The following is a 13,998-nucleotide window of genomic DNA, read 5'->3' on the forward strand; positions in this document are numbered from 1 at the left end:
CGGGGCTCAGCGGCACCGCCCTTGGCTGAGGCCCGGTCCCGCCCCGCAGAGCGGCCCAGCCCAACGCGCGGAAGCGAGCTGATAGATTGCTGGGGTCGCACAGGGGGCAGGCGGGGTGACTGGGGAAGGCTTATAAACCCGATCTTGATGGAAAGAATGGCAGGAGTTGGGGAGCTCCCGCTCGGGCCGGCCGATGCTGAACGGCTGCGGTGGCTCCAGGCAGCATGTGCCTAAACGGGGCATCTGGCTTTTGGTTTTATTCTGTCCCATGCCAGACGTGGATCCATGGCAGGCAGGTTTGGGGCTGCTGCATCACGGAGGTGCTCAGGGTTGGCAAGGGCACCCGTGCCACTTCTGGAGCTCCACGTTTGGAGTGTGGGGTTAACCATAAAGTGGAAACCCCATTTAGGGCTACAGTAATGTCAGTCTGGGTATGAAATTTTAATGACGCTACCTCCTTCTCCCGTAGATAAAAGATGTGTTTATTTAAAAATAAGGCTTTCTGTGGGAGTACATGTCTCAGTTTCGACAGGAAGGGTTTTGCAGGTCCCAGACTGTATTTCTAGTGAGAGGTAAATGTCACCAAAGCAGCAAATTCCCCAGTATTTGGGGAGGAACAATTTCGCAGTCCTGTGGTCTGCATTGGAGAGCTGTCTTTGAACACACTGTATATTATGAGGAAAGGCTTATTATGGAGAGAGGCTTTTCAGCAGGGCCTGTTGCAATAGGATGAGGGGTAATGGTTTTAAACTAAAAAAGAGGGGAGATTCAGGCTGGATGTGAGGAAGAAAAATTTTTACACAGAGGGTGGTAAAACACTGGCACAGGTTTCCTGGCACATGCTTTCTGTAGTTAAATTATAAGTGGCTTCCATGTGTGTTACGATGCACATCGGAATACATTGCAATGTGTATTGAAGATCCAACTTACTGTAACATAGGAGGAAACATGGCTAATCCATAGCAAGTCTTCAAATGATCTCAAATCCAGTAGTGAAAATAAAATGCCGTTTACCTTGGCTGAGGCTCCATAACCAACATGCTGCAGTCCTCATTCACATCTGTGCTTAAGCATAGCCAAAATAAATGCCAATCACGAATGAACATCATAATTTATACCCCATGAATATAAGTAAAGCTCCTGCTGAAATGGGCTGGGACAAGATTTCGTGCTCCAAAACTGAGTTTCTGGATACGAGAAGCCTAGGCGACATGAACAGTGCGGACCAGAGGCCAGTAGGTGGCTGTGTTTCAACACGAGCCGCACCCGCTTCGCCGGCAAGTTGCCCCACGAAGTATCATCTGCTCCCAGCATCCCCTGTGCCGACTGCACTATTTAGAGTCAAATGTGACCATTTCGCCCTGGATGAACAAATGCATTTTATCTATATTACGATATAAGTATTCACCTGCACCTGTGTTCACTGGCAGAACAGTTTCGGAATCTAGAGGGTGCTTTATTCTTTTAACTTTCAAAAATTTTTGTAGCCTGGTTTGCCAGCAACTGCCATTTGTTCTGTGAAGGGCTGGGTCTTGCTTTGTCAGAAACCATTTTAAGGTCTTAGGGAGCCTTAAATGCAATTTTAGAAGGTTTGAAAATGATGTTTACATGTGTGTGAGAAAATTAATATCTAACGTGCATAAAATACTAATACACAACTGTCGTTGTTTCAGCTGGGATAGAATTATTTGTTGTGGCTTAAACTGTGCCAACACTTCTTAGTTGATCTACCAAAAACACAAGGAAAGGGTTTAGGATTGTTTCCATATTGTTTCCATTATTTGCAATGGTGCACTGAAGAGATGGAGGGGTCAAAGACTGTATTCTGTTGGTTCCCCCATCAGTTTGTTTCTTACACAATTTAGACTTGTCGATAAGAAGGTTGAGGCTCCAACAAAATAATCCATTTTACTGGCAAGAGTAAATTATACAGTTCCTCTATTCCTTCCATTTGATTAGACAAATTATTTTCTTAAAGACTGTGAGTTTTCATCATCATCATCATCATTCCATTTTGAGCACTAATAATTAGCTCAGACCCTATCATTTCATCCGTTAGGCTAGGGTTGTATTGATGAAAACAGAGGCAAAATTATTTAGAGGCTCTTTACCAGGTAGGCTCAGGAAACAACGTTCTGTCACCATCAAGTCTTAATTTTGAGACTGTGGGCTTCCGGTGAGATTTTAGAAACGGTTTGTTGCTCTTTGAGGACATTAGGTGGCACTGTGTGGTTATTGATGAAACCCAGAAGAAGAAACTACAGTCAATGACATGCCTATGTGAAATTCATATCGGAAGTACTACTAAAACACTTGACTGTATTTGTGGCCTACAAGGGGACATAGGTCAATAATAATAGATGCTGTAATTCTGTCACATAATAGGAATCCATTGTTTAATGTGTAGCTTTTGAGTAAGCAAGATTCTGAATTCTTCTCATAAATCTCATAAATTATGGCTTAAATTTTCATACTGGAGAAAAAAAAAAAGCTTCAGAGTAGGAAAAAAGCAAAACAGCAAAGAGTATTGTTCAAGGGTCAAATGTTGGTGAATCCAAGATCCAGTTTCCTTCAGTGACTGTAAATACTTCAATTTACTTTTATCATGCTAGTGCCGTTGATGTTTCAAACATAGGCCCGTGCTTCCCTCCCTGTAAACAGATTTGTGCACCAGCATGGAGCACACATGATGTGTAAAAGAAATGTGAAATTCATTCTTCTACTAATATCATCCTGAATTAATAGTGTTCTGAGATAATCCTGGAAGTCAGGGAAGACAACAAAGAGTGCATTTTAACAAAGCAAATACATTGTGCATAATTTCTCTAGGATTTTTCTGACAGTCAGGCTTCCTTTAACTGCTTAAAAAACGTACAAGAAACGTATTTCACATGCCAGGATTTTACTGGCCTGAATAGGCTCTGTTTATTGAGGGTCTGTCCTCTCAACTAATTACAAAATATTCAGCAAATATTTGAATTTATTACTTATCTCATTCCCACAAATTAGTGTATCTCTGTTTAACAAATGGAGTTCACTGCTCTTGCCCTCAAGGTAAAGTATACATTGCAATCTCTCTTTTGCAGACGGTCTGAAAGCCAACCTTTTCTAAGTGAATCAACAGTTGAAAATGATCTCTGTAAATCAGTAAAGGGAGAGAATTTGCCATGTTGCATCTAATACTCCTATTTAAGGCACAAACAACTCAAAGCTCAATAATGATGTTTAACTCATCACAACACCTGGTTTGGGGCTTTATAGTATTTTAGTAGATGTTTAGCATGTTGAAGTTTAACATCCTATGCTCTGGGACTCAGGAAAACCTCAGCTGTGACAAATCAACAAAAATGTAATCTTCTGAGCTATATTGATTTTGTTCCTTTATATCCTATTTCTGTTGTGTTTAGAGATATGTTCTCTCTTAGTTCCTTAAGATTTGGATGAAATATAAATAAAGTCTTTGACGTATGAAAGTAAGCAAGGACTAAACAAAAACATTATATGATTTTTATAACATAAGATAATATCTCATCCAAACCATCAAACATCTGGCTTATGGACATGAGTTATTTTCAGAAGTATGTTAATGATGAGGTGCCTTGATTTTTGACCTTTTTAATTGTTAACTATTTTTGAAAATCTGTAATAATATTCAAAATCAAAATAAGAACTATGTATTGAACTGATGATGCATTAGCTGCATAAACACCCCTTGGTTATTCTTTGCAGAAATCCAACAGTCTTTTATGTTCCTATATTATGTACAAAAAGTGATGGGAAAAATTACCACAAGAACATTACTAACAAACTAGATGACTTTCAGCAGTCATGCATCAGTGTAATATCCATGCTTAGGTTTAAGAAACTATAGTATCCCATGGTTATGTAAGAATACACTCTAAAGTGAGTGAAAGCATCTCTTCTGCATTCATGGTTTGCATGCAGCAGCGTATCCCATAAATTCTTTCAAAATTGAAGCTTCTGGCTGAGATGAAATATAAAAATTTATTTTTTCCTCACTCAGTTTTCAAAGAATGAATCATTTCCAGCCTGTATTTAAACAGAATTATAGAGAATATCTGTACTGCTGTCACAGGTGAAAAAGAAATTAAAGCATCTCCCACGCAGAGCAACTGATTTTTGCTGACTCACAAATCCTCCAGGCATTTCACTTCAGGAGGGGTGAGAAGGAAATCTGTTGCACAGAATGGACTATTTTGGCCATTTGCCAAGAATGTTGTGATTTCACTTTTGCCCAAGTTTTTCATATTGAAAGAGAAAGGTGAGTTACAAAACTTTTTTTTTTTCATTTTCACTTTCCTGCAGTTGTTTGTTTAGCACACCAGCAACATAACTTCAACACTAGACTGCTTTTTTCTCGTCTCTGTTTCTCATCCTAATTATGACTCACTCATTGACTGACCTAGCAAAGGGAATTTTGCCCACTAATCTGTATAGCTTATAGCTTATTAGTTGTACAAGCAGGGTGATGCTTATTAGTGATAGACTGCAATGGAGACAATTTTTTTCAGTATTTACTATTGGGAATTTTTCAACTTTTACTTTTGGTATTTATTTTTAAATAAGAAAATCAACTTCTGGAGCATCTGGGGAGAAAAAAAAAAGCGAAGATCTTCAGTTAAAACAATAATAAAATCCACTGGGAAATGTTAAAATGTATCACTAAAGTATTTCTGAAATGTTGCAACTGAGTTTTCAAGTTAGATTGTTAAGGCATGTATGTACGAGTCATAATTTAAAGAACACTTATTTTTCCGAGACAGACATGAGAATACTCTGGAACTAATACTCAGGAACTAAACAAACACAAGCATATTTCTGATTTGTATTTCTGAGGGAAGATTTACTATGAATAATGGGAAGGTGTTGGATAGTCTCCCAGTGGCTGTTTGACAAAAATACTAACTAAAATTGAGTTGGAGAAAGCTCTTTTTAAACAAATAATGATTCACCTTTCCTATCTGCTCAAAAATAAGTTGAAGGAAAAGAGTAAACTGACTGAGAACTCTTCTTTTCACCTGTGCTACACGAGTTGTTCCTCATTTGTTACCAAATTAGCAAATAGACTTACTGGAAAGAAAAAGCTGTTCAGAAAATCAATGCAGTCAAATTACGTTGGACACGTCTCAGGGTACAACTAGGTCTCTAGCACATTTGTTTGGTAAATGGGTCAGCTCCTTTGCAGCCAGGGCAATCCAAGACAAAATTACATGTAAGGGAGGAAAAATACTACATAGTCATTCCACTAAGAATACCTGGTTTTCCAACTGAATGAAAAGCAGGAACAATTTATTTCTAAGTCATGCAAGGTAAAACTTTTGAAGAAAAGGAAGCAAATATAGGAAGGGATTAATTATTCAAGGCTAAATCATGATCATGTAATCAGTAAAGCAAACCAAAATTTCCTGAGGTTTAAATATTTACATCTTCTGCTAAGAAGTACAAGTGTTTGCAACCAGAAATACAGCTATGCAACACTTATAAATGCGGTGTACAGGTATTTTATACAGTAAAGCAATGTTTTTGCTTTATTCAAAATTTATCGATTCCTTCATGCATGTAAATATATGTAGTAACAATTTTGTGTAGCACAAGTATCTCACTGAAAATTCAGTTTTCCAATTCCTAACCTATTTGCAGGCATAATGATCCTTTTGTTTTACCCACTGAACTAGCTAATTGTCTAGAACAGTTAAACTCTACTTATACATTGAAATTATTTGATTACAGCCATTTTCATGTTTTAATTGTAAAATGTTAGGCATTTAATGTCAAGATTAACTAAGGTATTACCGCCAGTGTTGAATGTTGTAATCTTTTCTGACTCCTGAAATTCCTGCCTAGGAACGTAAGAAAAATTTTTCCTTATTCTGTTACCAGATATTCTTCTGAAATTGTTTCAAGCCTGTACGTACTGCTATTAGTGACAAAAGGGAAGGGTGTATTCTTTAATCTGTTAAAGGATGAAGGGTACTTGGATTGTGTTACCTGGTTCGCCCGTCATATCATGAACATTACGTGCCTGTCTGCACTCTTGAGTGTACATCTGTGCTTGGAGCTTGGCCAGTCAGTATACAAAGTTCATACCAGCGACATACTCCTGCTATATTGTCATCTAAGGGAATCTTGGCAGTGCACACCCACCTTCAGGACTCTCTGGATCCCATGTCATGACCTGCAGCCAGTGAAGCAGCAAAGCAAGCTCAGTATGTGAGCAGCAGTGGCAAGGAGATTAACATGTTAACAGCACTAATGAAACAATAGAAGACACAAGAGCAGGTAGACTTTTAGGCAGTTGTATTTACTTTATTTTCACTCTTTAGGAAACAGGGCTAACCATGTGAAAGGTGGAGCTGTGTCCTATTTGTGTCAGTAAGGACAACAGAAGCAGATTCTGCACATGACTCTTTGAAGTGGGCAAGTGGATTAATGCCAGATTTGGAAGGACAAACTTCTACCATTGGCCATCCATTGGAAAGGACTTTTGGCAGTGTGGCAGCTAACTCACTGGTCATCAGTAGAGTTACTGGAAAGCTGGCTCTCCCATGAACAGTGCTTCAGTTTCACATAAGTGTCACATGAATTTGATTTTTGGCATCATAAATGCTCAGGTTTTCTTATAGTAGTATGTGGCTGGATCCTTAAGCATGATGTATTGAAGTCAAAAGCTTCATTCAACATTGTCTCATCACAGATGATACTGTACGGACACAAATGAGGATTTCACTGGAGAAGCAACAGCCTAAAGATCAGGTGCAGGGCATGCAGTTAAAGCTATTAATGCTATAATACAGATAGCAAGCAGAGGCACATACATGAAATAATTTATTTGGGATAAAGGCCAAAGTAGAAGACAGAGCCAGTCACCAGTTTTGTAGGTGTATCGCATAAGGCAGGCACTGACAACGTTAGTTCCCCAGCAAGGAAGCTTTGACCACAGTCGTTCAGGTGGACTCTTTGTGTTGAAGGGTAAGGAAGAGTCATACTTTCATTGTCTCTGAGAAATACCACAGGCTTCTTTTCCAGATGTGCCACTGCCTAACATGACTTCGTACCTTTCTGTGCCTCAGTTTTGTCATCTGCAGGATAGGGAAAATAGTGCTGATTCTCTTTACAAAGAGTTCTGTGTCAGGGAAGTGCTACATAACCACGAAACAGTATTTATTGTCAGGCTATCAACAGTTGCTACACATAATTCAGGTAACTACTGTGGCTTTTCCTTGTGCTGTTTAAGTGAAACTTCTACCAGCTACCATCCCAGTGCCATGTATGCGTTTCCTTACGCTCATATTACTAAAAGTAGCATCTCCATGCCTCATCTCACCTTCCTGCCTCCCCTGAGACCTCCTGGCTGGAGCAGAGATCAAGCAGATAACTGGGAAGCAGGTTCTGAAAATGGGAGGAGTAAGAGAAGTGTGCAAATTCTGGGAATCCACCTCAATCCCTACCCCACCTCCTCCCGCCACCTCCTGGTGCCCGCCCCCAGCCCCAGCCTGCTGCCTTAAACTACTGCCGCCCTGTGCTGGGTTGAACATTTTCGGCTGCTGGCTGCGCCGACTACACTGAGCAGCAGTCGGCACCCAGTGGGGCAGACATGATGGTGCTGAGGTTACAGGACTGGGCTGCCTTGGGGCCTCTCCTCTCCCTGCTCTTTTCTACCAGTGTGGCGGTAAGTGAGGAGACAGTGTTAAAAACTGTGTTGGCACAGAAAGCACTGTTGGAGAAAATTCACTGGAAATGGTCTTCTTTCTTCCCTTCAGTACATTGCTACCAGAGAAAACTGCTGCATATTAGATGAACGATTTGTAAGTACCTGAACGATTTTCTTGTATTTTAAAAGCCTAATTAGAGTTTTCCTACACTGATTATGAACTACCGTTATCACCCGATCCTCACTGTTATTTTCAATACCTATTAAATGCTCTGTGCTTAAACCTGTTACTTATTAATAGCAGTACATGCTTGGTAAAAACACAGGGGAGGCTGCACCATTGATGAAAGCATATATCTAGAATACAGTGCAAATAATAGCGTGCACTGTTTTCCTGCTATGTGTGCACACGGTGTGGAAGTAAACCACCTCTGTAAATTCAAATACAGCAAAGTGGCGAATGCCTACCCTTTGTTATCCGCAATTGTCTGTGTAAGCAGTGCCCGAAAGTTCCCCTGCCCAAATACTCTGCTTTCCTTTTGTTGCTCCTGAAACATTGCCTATGATTATTCTTTCCTCTTTAGGGTAGCTACTGCCCAACGACCTGTGGCATTGCAGATTTCTTTAATAAATACCATCTTACCATGGATAATGAACTGCAGGAAATGGAGAGAATTTTGCGGGAAATTGCTAATTCCTCAGTAACAGCAGATCATTTGATTCAACACATTCAAAGCCTCTACCCTCCAGAGAAGCAGACACTACCAAGTGAGAATATAAAAATAACTACACAACTGATAAATATAATTTATGTACCTTTGTTGGGTTTTTTATTCATCAAATTGCAATAATTTTATACCTCTGTTTTACAGATTCAATTGAAGATTTCACTAAGAAGTCCAAGAAAATAATTGAAGAAATCATCAGATATGAAAACACAATTTTCACTCATGAAAGTACTATACAGTAGGTATCTTTCATTCTATTTTATACCATTTGACAATCCACATTGTTTTCTTTTTGTTCTTTTATAAAGTGCAGCTAAGGATCCCCCAGAAGGTGGTTTTGTTCTCATGTAGACAATTGTGCCCACACTTTCATTAGTAGCTGCCTAGTATGACACAGAAAGAGCATGAAGATCACATACTGCATTCCCCGCTATCTGCATAAGCCATTAATTGTGCAAGAAGTGCAAGATAAGAATGTCAGGAAGCCTGGCAATATTTTTATTTACATTTCTTTTGCTGTGCCAGCTGGTCCTAAAATCTTTTTCATGACCTTTGGATATTTTATTTCTATGAGTTTGTGCTGTAAAGCATAGTGTGTGGAATGCTTATATAACCTGACTAATATCTAGCTAATTTTGCTGCATACAACCATGAAAATCAGCTCAGTACATCAATGTAAATCATAAGCAGCTATAAACTCAGTGGTAGTCTTTTGTAAACTGATATTGAAAATAAAATTGAAAAACATCATTAACTTTTCTAAATCTTAAGGGTATTTTTTTTTTATTTCAAAGTAGAGAAATATCCACCTTTTTAACATTATATCAAAGATGGTTTAGGTATTCTGACATTTGCAGCAGTTTATTTACAGTATTTATGTTTTACAAATGCATCCATGATGTGAGCTGGCATTGACTTTTGGAGAACAAAGAAAAACTTTCCATAGCATAATATTCATACATTAATTACTGGTTTGAGTTTTGCAGATTAGAGTCAGGTTAAGTTTAGTTTAAGGTTAAGTGTGTGCTTTCCTGTTTTGGTTAGTTTCTGCAACATTTAATCAGTGCTCATAGAAGCAGACCCTTTTACATGGCTGTATGTAGCAGCATGCTACATAGGTGAAGCATGGGCATGTGTATTACTTATTCAGAAACAGCTGAAACAATAAGCCATTTTTATGTCTCTCTGTCTAGGCAGTTGACAGATGCACATATAATGAACAGCAACAGAATCACGCAGCTGAAACAGAAGATTGCCCAGCTTGAGTCAGAATGTCAGGAGCCATGCAGAGACACAGCTGAAATACAAGAGACAACTGGAAGAGGTACCCCAAATGCTTCTTGTATGGTCGAGGGTTTGTTCACTTACAAGTATTGCCAGGTGGCATAACAGCAATGAGTTATTTGTAATCTTATGGGCCACAGATTTCTGCAAAGATGAATAAAATTGCAAGTTATGAAAACAGTGCTTAGATCAATATAAGCACCAGGTAGATGCTCTGCAAACAAGGCATTCAGATGGGACAGAGTTCTTGTTTGTTCTTTTGGCCTTTTTGGCCAAAATGTGATTATCCCCAAATGTATGCTAAACATGAGGGACCTGAGTAGGGTTTTCATGGACATAGGACAAAGAGAAGATAACCCATTATCACATTTCTACTGAGTCATCTGAAAAAAAATTTAATTATTCCATTAGCTCCAAAAGTGCATTAATGCAGTGACTGTATTTTATATTTAAGTTGCTCAACTTCTATGTGAGACTAAACTTCTCCTCATCTCACACAACTCCTGTGACATTCAGTAGGATTTCTTATAGAAATGGCATTAAAGTATATGGACTAAATAGCTAACTTTGCAACAATGACGTTTAGATTAGTTATATTTCTTCTACTAAGAAAGCTACAATATCAAATAAATGTGAGGATAGAGCTGTAGGTTAAATAACGATCCTTTGAATATCTTTGCTTCAGATTGCCAAGACATTGCAAATAAAGGTGCCAGAAAAAGTGGTCTTTACTTTATCAAGCCTCAAAAAGCCAAGCAGTCATTCCTAGTCTACTGTGAGATTGATTCATATGGCAACGGCTGGACAGTATTACAGAGGGTATGCCACTTACGTATTATTACCACAAGCAAGCTTATTGCATCAGCACTGTCTTTATTTACCTACACCAGGTGCACATATTTTTTACTGAGGTTTTTTATTTTGCTTGCTTGTTTGCTTGTTTATTTTCCCAGAGACTGGACGGGAGTGAGGACTTCAGGAGAAATTGGGTTCAGTACAAGGAAGGATTCGGACACCTGTCTCCAGATGACACCACGGAGTTCTGGCTGGGTAATGAAAAGATCCATTTAATAACCACGCAGTCCACTCTGCCATACACCTTACGAATAGAACTGGAGGACTGGAGTGGCAAAAAAAGGTATGTGCTCATGATGCTTCTAAACATGACAGCTTCAAGCCTACTGCTCCTGTTGCTGTGTCCATTTGTGCAGCTTTCTGAAAAAATACTGAGCCCTTAGACCTGCTGTCATGCGTATGACACTGCTTTGGCTCCTGAACTCACCACTGTGACAGTAGTCACCACATGTGACCTGTTGGCATGCAAATGTATGTGTCTGAAGGCCGTGTGCTGGCAGCCCTAGTTTTTTTGGCAGAAAGGATGTTTCTTCTTTCTTCACATGAGACATGAGCTCCTTCTTCCCACCGAGAATTTCCTCATGACCTAAGGAAGCCTTAGCATTATGAACCTGGGAGATATATATATGTGGGTATATATAACATAGATTATTCATACATCACTGAAGACTAGTAGTCAGAAAACATCTCTGATACTGGAGCACAAAAGTTCATTGGATGTGTGTCATTGAACTGAGGCACATAGTCATGCAAAACCAATTCCTTTCAGACACTATTATGCCTTTTCTGCATTTCTAACACGTATTTTTCATTTTTTCATGTACTGGAAATGCAACATTCTCATATTCACCATTCTGTTTTGTTAACAGCACTGCTGACTATGCTGTATTCAAAGTGGGAAGTGAAGGAGACAAGTATCGACTGACTTATGCCTACTTTATTGGTGGTGAAGCTGGGGATGCCTTTGATGGCTTTGATTTCGGAGATGATCCAAGTGACAAGTCCTTTACCTATCATAATGGCATGCGGTTCAGTACCTATGATAACGACAATGATAACTTTGCTGGCAACTGTGCTGAGCAAGATGGATCTGGATGGTGGATGAATAGGTGTCATGCTGGTCACCTCAATGGCAAATATTATATAGGTAAAGTATCTCCTAAATACCTGTAATCCAGGACACCACATTTCAGTGACAAAGAAAAATGGGTCACTTTCATTGAGTATGTTTTGTCATCTGGATTTCCCAGAGCTGAGGTAGCCCATTCTTTGCAATAGGTGATAACGCTAGCAGTAGGAACTCACATCTGAGTGGGAAAATCAGTCCTGACAGAAACAAGGAAGGGTAGTGGACAAGGCCTGTTAGCATGCCCAGGGATGCCATGGAGGTGTTAGTACCAGAAAAATGTATGGGCACATTAAGTATTCTAGAAAGCAACTAATGGTTTTGCTCCAACTGGTATTTTTCAGATGGTGTGTACACATCAAAAGATGCTGGTCCATCTGGATATGACAATGGTATTACCTGGGCAACCTGGCGTGACCGGTGGTACTCCATGAAGAAAACTGCAATGAAAATCATTCCATTCAACAGACTGTCAGTAGACGGACAGCAGCACAACTTGGGTAGCGCCAAACAGGTTAGACCACAGGGCTAAGGCAATATTAAACATGACAACAGAACATAGTTAATCACTTCAAACACTGAGCGTGGAAAGCTGAAGCGTTAATCCCACTGCATCTTAGAGAAGTTGGGTTTGATTCCCATTTTGTCACAGAAATATTTGTACTTTGATTTTATTCTCACCGATTCTTTTAACAGATAACTAAATGTATAGTCTTGTGATCAGAAATAATTCCCTGCTTTCATGTGCTTCAAATATGTATGAATGCTATCAACATGTCATTATAGCTTTATGTACTTTTTTCTTTAGAAGAACATTAAAATGCTCTTTCTTTTTTTTCTGTTGTAGGTTGGAGACTCATAAAGGGACAATTCTACAAAGACTGGTCTGAACAGGGAGAACAAATCTATTATCTTTTTAGGCACTGAACTTACCTAACACTAAAGAATTCAGTTTTGACTTTAAAACACTGTTGACTGTAAAATGCCCAAGCCTCTTCCCTGAGCAGTGCTTACCTTTGTACATGGTTATTTTTTTCTGTACAAATTCTCAATAAATTTTTGATTATTACAAAAAATCTGAATTTCTGTGCTTTACTGTTGGCCAAACAAAACAAAGTAAAATTTATGATTGTTGGAGGGTTGATGATCAAACATGTAAAGTTGTAACCCTCATTCAGTCATTTCTGAATTGCACACCAGTAGTTTCTGCTTTTTTTTTAGAGGTGAGTGTTGGAGTTATTTCTCCTGAAAGTGGCTGTTTCCAAAAGTTTTCATTCTATTTTCTGATGAAACTGATTTGTGACATAGATACTTTTGTACATAGCAACTTGAAAGAGGACTAGGTTGCTGCTGAGTGCTACTTAATTGAGCTTACAATGAAGTAATGAACGTATTTTAAATCAGGATGCGTTAGGAAGTATACTATCAATGACCAAGAACAAATATTTTACTCCAAACCAACAAGTTTCTCAAATATTACTGATAATAAAAGTTTCATTTGCTTTATAGCGCATAGTATTACACTACCAACCATTACTCTCAAATGCCCCCTTTTTATGCATAAATATCTAAAAATGAATCTAACATATCTAGTGCCATTATCCAACAACAACAACAACAACAAAAATTACAGCAGAAATTCATTGTATTTTATTTGCATTTTCTTTTTTTAGATCTGGTAATAATTTTCCATGTGATCCACATAAGCAAACTTGCAGCACAGTTCAAGAACAGCAAAGAATTTGCAATGGTGTCTGAATGTACTCACTCAGAGTATCTGACGAGTGCATTTGAGGGGTGCATTAGGAAATCAAATTAGATTTGCGGATAAATTGCTCAACAAAAAATACACTCAGACCTAGAATCTATACCTCTATATCTATGTCTCTGTATCTATGTCTATATCTACATATCTGTATCTATATCTATATAGCTCAAGTTGATATATTTAGAAGTGAAATACAAAGTATATCCTGGTCTTTATTTTCAGTTACTAGTAAAAGGCCAGAGGTTCACCTGATATTTCTGAATAGCACATTCAAATGCTTTAAAGACAGAAAGACATTAGTCTTATAATACAGATCTAAAAGGCAGTTTATGCAGCCTCAACACTTTTCCAGGTCTGATGCAAGGCTGATGCTGAGCCTCTTTCCCTGGATCTGAGACCCCACAGCATGATAAATTTCTGTCCCCATGTAATTTTTACTGAGGTTGTTTTGACTTGGTGAAGTTTCAGACTTGAGCCAAAATCTAAGAGGAAGGCAGGTTTCCCAGGAGTAGGTGAGTAGAAGCCATTGTGTAACATAGGGTCAGCATGGGTTTAAAAACTGTTT

The 13,998-nt window shown here is 38.8% G+C and overlaps 1 protein-coding gene across 1 annotated transcript; it reads left to right on the forward strand.

Moving 5' to 3' along the window:
• The first annotated feature begins 7,532 nt into the window (after positions 1-7,532).
• Positions 7,533-12,741, forward strand: FGG (fibrinogen gamma chain). The gene is made up of 10 exons (XM_061476120.1): positions 7,533-7,690; positions 7,782-7,826; positions 8,257-8,440; positions 8,545-8,638; positions 9,594-9,724; positions 10,370-10,503; positions 10,638-10,822; positions 11,409-11,686; positions 12,010-12,179; positions 12,513-12,741. Exons 1-10 carry the CDS (start codon positions 7,616-7,618, stop codon positions 12,525-12,527), a joined length of 1,311 nt encoding a protein of 436 aa, XP_061332104.1. The 5' UTR covers positions 7,533-7,615; the 3' UTR covers positions 12,528-12,741.
• Positions 12,742-13,998: the final 1,257 nt, after the last annotated feature.

Source organism: Pezoporus flaviventris, unplaced genomic scaffold (assembly GCF_033815535.1).
Source record: "Pezoporus flaviventris isolate CSIRO_AGI_PZ_B2104156 unplaced genomic scaffold, CSIRO_AGI_Pfla_v1 ptg000002l, whole genome shotgun sequence".
NCBI classification, from domain to species: Eukaryota; Metazoa; Chordata; class Aves; order Psittaciformes; family Psittacidae; genus Pezoporus; species Pezoporus flaviventris.